This window comes from Pagrus pagrus (genome assembly GCF_965226575.1).
Source record: "Pagrus pagrus genome assembly, chromosome: 1".
Taxonomy (NCBI): domain Eukaryota; kingdom Metazoa; phylum Chordata; class Actinopteri; order Spariformes; family Sparidae; genus Pagrus; species Pagrus pagrus.
In genome coordinates, this window is record NC_140185.1 from 37,715,591 (window position 1) to 37,727,075 (window position 11,485).

The window sequence follows — 11,485 nt, forward strand, 5'->3', positions numbered from 1 at the left end:
GGCGACAACAAAGGAGAGAGAGCGGCTGCTGTTTCCTGCCAAACAATCTGTATATTGAGAAGGTGAAACCACAACCTGGTGCAGGATGGATGATCAGACTTATTTTCTGCAAAAGACGGCAAACGAGATTGGAACAAGCGACGGCATGAAACAAGAATCTGTGATGAAGAGAAGTGAAGCTTTCTGCTGTCTGCTGACAGGTCAGAGTAACGTTAAAGATTACAACCGACTGTAATAAATATGTCCCCCTCTCCCCACCGTAGCTTCTGGAGCTTCTCCAACGTCTTCAGAAAGGGAGTGTTTCAGCCTAGGTCACTGCTAGATGGCGCTAAATACTCCAAATACTACACACTGGACCATTAAAGACAGTACTTGAGTAAATGTACTTAGTTACCTTCCGTCACTGTATAGTTAACAGTGTATAATATAGTCATACGGTTTGGGTGACATCATAGCAGAGTACCATGACGAGCTGCTCTCGTTGGTGTCACTTGTGATGTCACTTCCTGCAGTGACTCACCTGAAGCTGTGGTTGTAAAGGTGGGTGGGTCCTCTGTCCCTCCACCTCACCGCTCCCACTTTATCACACACTGTAGGTGAATATTAACAGAAGTCAGTGAAGCTCGTCCCGTCCACCACCCTCACCTTTCAACACCTAAAGGTAGAGAAACAGGAAACAGGCTGCTGAAGTATTGTGTGTCGTTCATGTGGAGCTGCGACAGAAAACGTTCGCTGGACTGAATCAGTCAACAGAAGAGAAACTGTTGATGAACTTCAGGTCAGATCGTTGGATCAAAACAGGAAGTCACAATCAGATCAACTGCTGGAAGTCATTCAACACACCTCTGGCAGAGTTTCAGAGACTCAGAGGACCGCTCAGTGCAGAATCAGCCCGACGAGTTTATTAGAGATGTAAAGATGTAGATCTGAAGAGTTTGTGCAGTTTTTCCACATCAACAACAGGTTCACTCCTGAGAGCCTCAGATTCTGGATGAGTTTAGGATCAAAATCCACTCGGGAGTTTAGAAAATATCATGTTTCAGCTCAGTCGAGCTTGTGCGCCCACTTCAGACGAGGTGCACACTAACACTGTTAGCTCAGCTACAGTGAAGAGTTCAGCTTAATAAAGGGTTTAAATAACAACTATTCAAAACAATCTGGGGTTTGTGACGACAGCAGACGAGCCAATGGAGACATCTGTTTGTTTTGTGGACTACGAGCCTTCACCTGACTTTATATCAGCATTGAGGGAGGAGATGATGACTGGAGTTTACAGTTTGGGTGAACTGCTCCTTTAAACAGACGTCTGTTCTACCATTAATGAATGAATCACTTCTGTTTGGTCTCCTTCTGCTCTGCTCATCCTCAGGAGTCACTTCCATGCTCTGCTTCCTCCTCGGCCGATCACAACACTGCCGTCACACGGTGAACCTCCGACTGTTTGCTCTGGTCGGACGGACTCTGCATTCTTTCCTCTGTTACGTAACACGAAACACTTACAGAGGAAACTGCTGCGGACAGAAACGTTAATGGGAAACGGAAAGCTCCATTGTTTTCTCTTTGTTGGTGCCTCCGCCAGCAGCAGGAACAGACTCCACTCACTTTTAAAGATATGCTGAGAGCCTGATCGTGCTGATTGTTACGATGTGCCAGCTCTGCAACTTTTCATTTTTCAAGGATTCCTTGACTTTTTTTCATTTCTTCGTCTGCTGGGAAGAAAATGGAGGCAGTGAAATCATTCATGAGATTAAAGGGGACAGCGGTTCAATTTAATCATATAGAGAGATCATCTTTAGTATCTGGCCAATGACACTGTATGACACAGTGTTTATCTCTAACAGGCAGTACAATCTGGATGTGTCATCATTAAATTGTCACAGGGTGCAGGGTTTTATCTCAATCATAATCATACAGGTTGTTTTCTTGAATGTTGGGTACGTTAGTCTAAACTCTTCCTTTGTCTCAAAGTCTGTGAGTTTGTTGATATTTTGAAAAAGAAATTCACATCACAGCGTTTAATCACAGCATCATAAACTTGTGTTTGTCACAGAGATTATTTTCTGTAATAATCCAAAATACAGTTCAAATATGCTCCTTTTGTGAACCTTATGATCCGTCCAGGTTCTGTTCAGCAGATAATCTCCACAGATGAACTCCACTCTGTGATGTTTGAAGTGTAAATTAAATGTGTAGCAGTAAAAAGCTGATGCTAGGCTACAAACAGACGACATCACGCTCACATGACTCAAACGTCTCCACCACTGAGCGTCTTACTGCACAATTACTATCCAGGTTTCTATAAACTGATCAATGTACAAGTTGTAAAGTCAGAGTGAGAACAGTGTGTAACTAAAGTGGGCCTGTAAAGACGGACTAGTGAGGAGACGAGTCTCCGTGTTCGCTGTGAGGACGTTTAATGTCCCCGACAACCTCTGTAGTCTCATTCAGACACTTGTTAGCAACCGCTAACAGTTTTTAACACATGAAGAGCTTTATAATTAAACTGTGGACATTTAATGATGAATAAAACGTGTGAATATGTTCAGCCGGTGGTAACCACACACCTTATTTCACACATTTCAGCACATCAGCTGTGTGAAGACGAAGTTCGTTACCACCTGAACATTCATGTATAAAGTCGTCTCAGGCTGAGTCAAAGGTCCAATACTGAGCTCTTAAAACATAAACGATCCTTTATGAGCTGCACAGATAACCACAGCAGGGGTGTGTGTGTGTGTGTGTGTGTGTGTGTGTGTGTGTGTGTGTCGCAGGTATTGATTATCTCTGATGAAGAGGGTGAGCAGGGCTGTAAAGTGGTGTAACCCACAGGAATGTGAGCTGGACTCTCAGAGGTGTGTTGGACTGACACACACACACACACCTTGTGTTGCCACGGTAACACAATCAAAAGCTGTGTATCATCAGAGATATGTGAAGAAAGAGCTGATTTATGAAACACACAAATTCACGTCAATATTACCAACAGGGCACTGCATTTCTCCACTATCTAAGAGGGGACCTGTTTCTGGTCATTTTGAAAAAACAAAAATAGACTCTGACTTTGATCCTTGTTGCATCTCTCAACACAAACTATCAACAAGTTGTCTAACAGATCATTCTGAGCTGTAAATGTGACCAGAGCTGATGTTTGCTGCCTCCTGCAGGCTGCACAACTCATCACATCCAGGCAGCTTTCAAACATGTCTGGACCTCACTGTCACTTCATTTATGTTTCTGTTTTCATTCCTTCTGTTGTCTTTATTCATTGTTTGCTTATTTTACTTGTTCTCTCATATTTATATTTGAAGTTTTGACCTTTTCTGAAGGGAGAAACAGCAGAGAGAGATTCAGTTCTTCAGTCAACAACATCACATAAACCCAAACTGAGACGTCCACCGTCCTCTCACTAAACAGACGACTGACAGTTCAACTGATGGAGACTGAAAACACACAGAATCACAATCATTGTGACTTTATTACATCAAAGGGGGAAAAAAGGTACATTTACAGTATTTTGGATCATTCAATAGATTCATTTTATTACAAGCATTTCATAGATGTAACAAAAAACTTTGATTTATTGTTTGTAAACTTTATAATCTGGACTAGAATTTGAAAACAAGTTTTTGGATCTGAACAACAAAACATGCAGTTATTAATTGATGTGTATTTGTGCCCATCCTCACACACACACAAATACACACACACATACACATCAATATCACCAACCGGGCACTACATTCCTACACTACCTAAGCAGGGACCTGTTTCTGGTCAGTTTGAAAAAACAAAAATAGAATAGAAAAGCTTCTTTTAACGTCTTTTACTAAAATATTACTTCAAATGTGCATTTTTTTAAAGGAATTGCCAACAGGGGACTTCCACACACACACACACACACACACACACATACACACACACATACACAGTCTCATGAAAAGCTTGATAATAGAAACACAAAGCAAACTGTCAAACAAAAAACAACAGAAAAATCAACATGTGTATTGTTAATAATGAGACAGCAGGAGGAGCAGCTGCAGCTTAATGTGTTGAATTCTGTGATTTTTAATTTAAACAACATGTTGACGACATTTTTATGTTGACAAATCATTTTTAAAATAAAACATCTACAGAGCTCGTAGAACGGTGCAGAACAAAAGTCTCTTGATTCCTTAAAAACATTATTATGATTGTGAATAAATGGTCCAAATTAATTGTTCTGTTTATCTCTGTCGGTTCAGCTTCTAACGAGGTTTGTCAGCCAATAGTATCACACACTCTGGGTGTTGTAGTTCTTCTACCTTTTGAGTAGAAGTGAACACCACAGCCCCTTTACTCTGTTTTCTCTGCTCATGTAGCATCAATTTCAAAAGTATTTGTCTTTCTGCTGCAGAGAGAGACATTTTTATTTAAGGACGTCTTTCCAGAGACGAAACACTTCTTTAACTGCTCTGCTCCACTGTCACACACACCTTCAGGGGTAATATCTTCAGTGGGAGTTGATCCCCAGTGCTAATGACTGGAAACATCCTCTCAGTGGAAGTGTGTGTGATGGTGTGTAGGTGTGTGTTAGTATCAGGATCAGAGAACGACAGCTCTCCTCTGTTCCAGTCCAGATTCACTCTGATCCTCTGGAGCTTCTTCTGCACTACGAGAACAGTGTCTGGGTCTGATGGCGACCCCACAAAGTATTCACCTTTATATAACATTATTACCCAGAATCCAGACTGTATGTAACCCTTCCTCTGAGCAGACTCTGCTAACACACCCAGTACCCAGTCTGAACTGTCTCCAACCTCGACGTCCCAGCTGTGAGTCCCTGAGTTAAAGCCCTCAGAGCCCAGGACAAAGCAGCAATAATCAAACCTCTCTGGATTATCAGGAAGCTGCTGTCTCACTCCTCGTCTCACACTGCTCAGATCTTCAGACAGGATGCGTTTTGGATGAGCAGTGTTTGGGTCCAGAACCACAGGTGTGTAGGAGACCATGTCCTTCATCTTGTTCCAGATGTTGAAGCTCAGGTTGCCCAGGTGTTTGGCCTGGTCTATCAGAGTTCCTGAGGGCAGCTGTGGATCCTCCAGCAGGGGGCGCTGCTGGACTCTTTTCACTGCAGCCTTGTAGTTGTGCAGGAATGAGACGTCTTCAGCTCTCAGCTCCTCCTCTGTGGCTCTGACTGTGTGTGAAAGAGCTGCTATCTCTCTGCTCAGAGCCTCCATCTTCTCCTTCATCATCTGACTCTTCTGCTCCTCTTCCTCCCTCAGTGCAGCCATCCTGGCCTCCTCTTCCTCTTCTAGAAACTGGTGCAGCTTCTTAAACTGCTCCTTAATCTGCCTCTCTGTGTGTCGGGCCTGGACCTTCATGTGTTCTGCTGTCTGATCAAACTTCACTTTAACTTCTTCAAAAACCTTTAACTTCTTCTTTAAAGGCTCCAGAGTTTCCTGAAGTTTCTTCTTGTGTTGTCGTGCAGCTTCATCGATGGGTCTGAACCTGTGGTTGGTGTGTTGTTCTGAGTCTCTGCAGACGAGACACACCAGCTGCTGATGGTCCAGACAGAAGAGTTTGAGTTTCTCAGAGTGCCGACTGCAGAGATCCTCTGAAGCTCTCTGGTCTCTCTCCTGTAAGAAGGTCTCACACAGGTTCTTTAAAGCCAAGTTAGGAGGTAGTTTGTCCTTTGAAGATCTCTTACAAACTGGACACTCTCTGATTTCTTTCTCTGCCCAGCAGCTCTGCAGACAGTCTTTACAGAAGCTGTGGCTACATGACAGGATGACAGGATCTTTAAAGATGTCGAGGCAGACAGGACAGCAGAGATCCTCCTCTAACCTGGAAGCCATTTTGTCTCTGGCTGACGCTGGGAACACAGCAGACAGTACAGTCAGTCACAGCTCCACTTCCTCCTTCACTTCACTGAAGTTTACTTTCAGTTCTGGTTCTGGTCGGACTCACCTTCAGTGTGTGGAGCGTCTGCAGTGTTGTAGTTTCCTCCTCCTCTATCCTGTAGATGAACTCACTCAGAGGACGTTGTTAGTTCAGTCTGAAGGTGAATCTGATCGTCTGTTTGTGGTTCTGTATTAAAGACACACACACACACACACACACACACACACACCGACAAACTGTTTCCTGGTTAGTCTCATGTATATTGGATGAGGGCGGAGCTTTGTCAGACCTCTGCTGAATGCTGATTGGTTCACATGTGACTCAGTGTTTCAGTCCAAAGTATTGATTCACTGCTGGAAATGTAATCTGATACACTGGTTGTTGGAGGGGCTGTAGTCCATCAGAACCAGCGCCAGCACTGCCTGAACTGTAGTGTTCTCTATTATATCATTATTTATATTAAAGGTTCATCATTTTCTGAAACTTGTCAAGAGGAAATTTTACCTCAAAATATATTAACTTGATAATATCATCACATTTATTTGGGCTCCAGTATCTTCATGTTCTGTTTGTTTTGTGTCCAGCCTCGATCCAAAAGCATCTTACAAACGTTTATTTAACATAACTACTTTTAAATGAGGGCGGCTGTAGCTCAGTGGGTAGAGCAGGTGACCAGCAGCCAGAAGGTTGCTGGTTCGAACCCCAGCTCCCCTGGGCGGAACTGAGCTACATGCCGAAGCATCCTTGAGCAAGATGCTGAACCCCTAAACTGCTCCTGATGTGCAGTTGGCACCTTGCAAGCTGCAAGGCAGCCGCTGCCATCAGAGGGCCCTGGATGAACTGGCGTCTCGTCCAGGGGTGTGCCCTGGCCTTCGCCCGGTGAGTGCTGGATTTGGCCCCAGTAGCCCCGCAACCCCCTGAAAGGGGGGATAAAAGCGGCAACATCCCGCGACCCCAATAGGGAAATAGCGGAAAGAAAATGAGATGAGAGATGAGATGAGATGAGACTTTTAAATGATTACTGTCTTTATGAAAGGATTCAGATTGAGCCACGCTGAGATATTTAGATCACAATATTTGTTGTGTTGACAGACAGGAAGCAGTGAAACAGGTGTTTCTGTTGACCAGTTACTTTAACACAGAGTCTGTTTTGTTCACTTGATATTCATTTGACTCAGTAAGAGACAGAGAGTTTAGTCACACTGACTGACAGACACACACAGACACACACACACACACACACACACACACACACTGTTGCTGCAGTTAACAGCTTCTCCACAGGAGGGCAGTGGGAGCTCATTGGACCTCAGATCCACTAATCACCTCGACCATGAAGTGACAGTTATGAACTAAATAAACCAGAAACATTTAATAAAGTAAAAAATATATATTTATTTTATATTTATTTATATTTAAATAATTACATTCTGGTCTTGACTACTTCAGATCCTCAGTTTACAATCTGTAGAAGAGAAGGAAACAAAAAGGTACAGGTGAGAGTACATTTACTCGAGTACTGTACTATATGTACTGTATTAGCTTCCATGGTCCTCACCAGTGGAACAAACTCCCTGAACACCTGAGGTGTGCACAAACTGTCAGCTCATTTAAATCAGGGCTGAAAACATTACTGTTTACTGCAGCTTTCGTATAGTAAGACCTTTCTGTTTGCCACTGCCTTTCACCGAAGCAATGTTAAGGCTTTGAACTGCACTGTAACTTTTATTTTCTCTGTGACTTTTGTTTGCTATTACTGTGAATAGTAATTTTGGCTGGATTTCTGGGGTTGGCTGCTCTTTCCGAATTTGTAGCGTAAACAAACTGAATTCACGGTGACGACCGGGTCTTAAGGATAAATATAAAGTGCACTGGGACGAGTGACAAGTAGAACAATGGGAGGTAAATTTAGCAAAAAACCAGGAAGCTGGCGTGGGAAATCTATTCTATTTTAGCCTACTTTCCTATTTCTCAACTTGTTTTAATGTTTTGTTTTAATGTATTTTAAATGTTTTTACTGTAATTGTATGCGCCTGTAAAGCACTTTGAGCTGCCTTGTGTCTGAATTGTGCTTTACAAATAAACTTGCCTATGTCAGCGCTACATGTGAGGTACTTGTACTTGAGTGTTTCCATTTTATGTAACTTCATACTTCTCTGAGACAAATACTTCTTACTCCATTACATTTGTCTGACAGCTTTAGTTACAAGTTACTTTTAAGATACAATTTATCAACGTACAGCTGAAATGATTAGTTGATAAATCATTCAGAAAATGAATTATGATTTTCTTTTAATTATTTTAGTGTACATATTTTTTGTATTACAAAATAGTTTACACTTACATTCTTCTATTATTGCTACTGTTTTTAATGCAGGACTTTTACTTGTAGCAGTGTGTATTCACAGTAATGTTAGTAGTTACATCGCAGTATTTTTGTGGTATTAGTACTGTATCAGTTAAAGCACCTCAGTAAGGATATCTGATAGTCAACACTGTAAATTGTCTAACTAAATTATTTTTATCACTTTTTAATCCCAGAATCTTTGTCAGAATATTATTTTCAAATCCATCAGTTTCGCTCAGTACTTGCTTGAACAGAAAACTAAAATAAAGTGAAGTCAAGTTAAAACAAGTGATCAGGATACAAACCTGCTCTCAGGTGTTCTCAGGTCTGAGATCTGGCTCAGGTAGCCGGAGCACCTGAGCTCCAATCCTCTGTTTCGCTGACGCTGGACTTAACCCCGTTAGCAGATAATCCTCCTCGGGCCACATTAACAGCTTTAACCTGGAGCTGCTGCAATATGTTCCCAGCTGAGCGGCTGGCACCAACACCGCAAACAAGACACACGTTCAAAACTGCTGCGACGTAAAAAAACATCCACGTATCAGAAAATGTGTCAAAACTAAAGAGACATTATTCTCTTTACTGCAGGTGATGATGAGAGAGTCAGAGCATGAACCAGTCAGGATGAGGTTTACTGCTCCCTCTCATTAAAGGGCTTTAGATTGACTTGTGCAAAACAAATAAAGTTGCAGCTGTTGAGCCTCGTCAGTCTTCAGTCACACCATCAGGACTGAAGCTTTAATCCAATCTCTACATTAAAACAACACTCGGCTCTTCAGATCCCTCGAACTCAAACGACTGCTGCTCCTCCCTCAGCAGGACCCGGCAGGATCACAGCGAGGCCGTCGTTCTTTCCCTTAACAGGCCTCACACAAGATGTATCATCACAAACCACACATGGGAAAACAGATGAGATAAAGAGGATCTAAAGTACAGAAGAAGTGCAGAAGTTAGACTCCAGGAGTTAACAGCTCAGCTTCAGAACCAGAAGGAGAATCAGACTTTTCTCCAGCGCTGACTGGACCTCACCACCATCATCCAAACACCACATGAGGGAATATCTTTTGGAAGAATGGTGTTCATCCCTCTGTAGTGGACTTCAGAGACTCACAGGCTCAATACAAGGACATTACATTAACATCTGGACCCAGTGTTGGAGGCAGAGCCCGGTTAATGAAAGCTGCTCAGTGAAGCATGAAGCCAAAAAAGATCAACTTTCCAGCTCTATAATGACCCAGATCTTCTGTGTTGTGTGCACATTAGAGACCTCCATCGACTGAGCCCGCTAATTCACAGTTTAGCGCCCGGCTAACTTAAATAGAGTTTAATAATTTAATGGTGTGTCCCATCTAGACTTTCCGAATGTTTTTGGACTTATGAGACGAGTCATGTCTCGGGGGTTGTGACGCTCCATGTAGCACTTCTTTCTCAATGTAAGCTTATGGGAAAAAGTCTTTCTGCTTCACATGACGATGTAATTGCACAGTTTGGCCACTACGAGTGTCGGTTGGACGCCCGGCGCTCTTCCTGGGCGCTCGAGGACTGAAGCTGTTCTGATGAAATTATTACTGTTCGTCTGGAGCGATAGAGGAGGACGTCTTCAGTGTTTCTGTTGATCCTCTGGTTTTCTCTCTTCTAAGATGACCCATCAGTACTTTTGTGACCCGTAGTTCTGTTATCCTGTGGTTCCCTTCATGTTTCAGGGTTTGAGAGTCTAATCTGAGCCCCCGTCCCACCCTCCTCTGTCTCGCTCTGCCCTTCATATCCTCAGTAATCCTGTTAGCAGAGCTCCTCCATAATCCTCCCACAGTGTTCAGATCCCTGCAGGTCTTCACAGCTTCTTCAGCGCAGCTCTGTGGGATGCTGCTGGACCCTGACTGAACAACTCAGGTAGGACAAGAGACCACCAGCACTCAGACCACACCCACACCTGCCCCCACGCTGCATCCCGAAGTCCAGCTTCATGTGCTGCTGTTAGCTGTGGAAATGCTGCAGAGTTCAGAGGACTAGTTTCAGTTTTTGGGGTTTTTTACACTGTTTCGCTTGGTTTTCGTGAAACGTGATTGTTGGTTGTGTTTTGGGGAATTTAATGTCAGTTTTTAGAAACAGAGATTAAAGTACAAATAATAACTGAAGATGTAATTTGCCATGTTTTTAGTTAAATTTGATTAATTAATGAGTTTGAACAGATGGACTAACCAGAAGATGTGGCAGAGCAGGAGAGGTCAGATACAAATTAAAACAAACGTAAATTATATTTCAGTCTTAAGAATGATCCTGTGACGCAGCAGGTTTTTTTAAGCGTTCCCATGAAGTTAAAACAAACGACTGTAAGAAGTTCTGACTCAGCCGCAGTGTTTACAGCCCAGAGTCCATAAAACGCTTCATTTCAAATGTTTGTGATGTTTTTCTGATGATCTACAGACGATCTGCAGCATTAATATCATCTGATAATCCACCCAAGTGTCTCCAGTTTTGGGTTTAATAGAAGCGTTTATTTAATTCCGAGCTACAGGAAACCCAAATAATAACGACCAATCACAAGCTCAGTTAGTTTTTTTCTAATCTGAATCAAAGCTGTAACGATAGGAGCTGCTGTATGTTGTGCAGATTTTAAACCCCTTTGAGGCAAAGATATGATTTGTGATTCCTGTCTGTATAAATAAAATTGATGACACGTGTGATGAGAGATGACGGTCCAAGTCACAGGTGACCAAAGTGCTGCAAACTCAACCCGACCACCAGAATAAATGTTCACAATGTACGTTTCTGCAAAATCTGTAGAAACTTTATATTTCGTTAAGTTGCAGTCGTTCGTTTCTTTAGGTTTAGTTTTATGCAGTGACGTTGTGCTTGTGGTCCGGTTAGATTTAGGCACAAACACGCTCAGTTAGGGTTAGAAGATCACGTTTTATCTTCAGTTTCCTGTTTTTGACGCCACAAACACGACGTCTTGCTAAAATGATCCTGTGCTTTCACACCTCTAAACAAACTGGCCTGGCAGCCATCTTGCCTCGCTGTAACTGCACCACCATCCCGTCCATCTCCTGTGATGAAGGTCAGGTCATAAACATGTAATGTGAATGTGATATGACACGTGTTGCACAAACGTCAGTCTTGTGTCAATGACATGTACAAATTTTAACATATCAATCAATAATAACTGCCGCATTTAATTCTGACAAACTTGACGTCATTCTGAGCTAAAATCTGAAGCCATATGGACCAGCACCGGCTCACATTTGGCCTCCAGCACTG

The 11,485-nt window shown here is 42.7% G+C and overlaps 1 protein-coding gene across 1 annotated transcript; it reads right to left on the bottom strand.

The window, feature by feature from the left end:
• Positions 1–4,442: 4,442 nt before the first annotated feature.
• On the bottom strand, positions 4,443–6,047 carry LOC311261005 (nuclear factor 7, ovary-like; the record flags this gene model as incomplete). The annotated part of the gene is made up of 2 exons (XM_084359345.1): positions 5,947–6,047; positions 4,443–5,851 (listed from the first exon to the last, which is right to left on the bottom strand). The coding sequence occupies exon 2, from the start codon at positions 5,832–5,834 to the stop codon at positions 4,443–4,445; it is 1,392 nt and encodes a 463-aa protein (XP_084215471.1). The 5' UTR covers positions 5,835–5,851; positions 5,947–6,047.
• Positions 6,048–11,485: the final 5,438 nt, after the last annotated feature.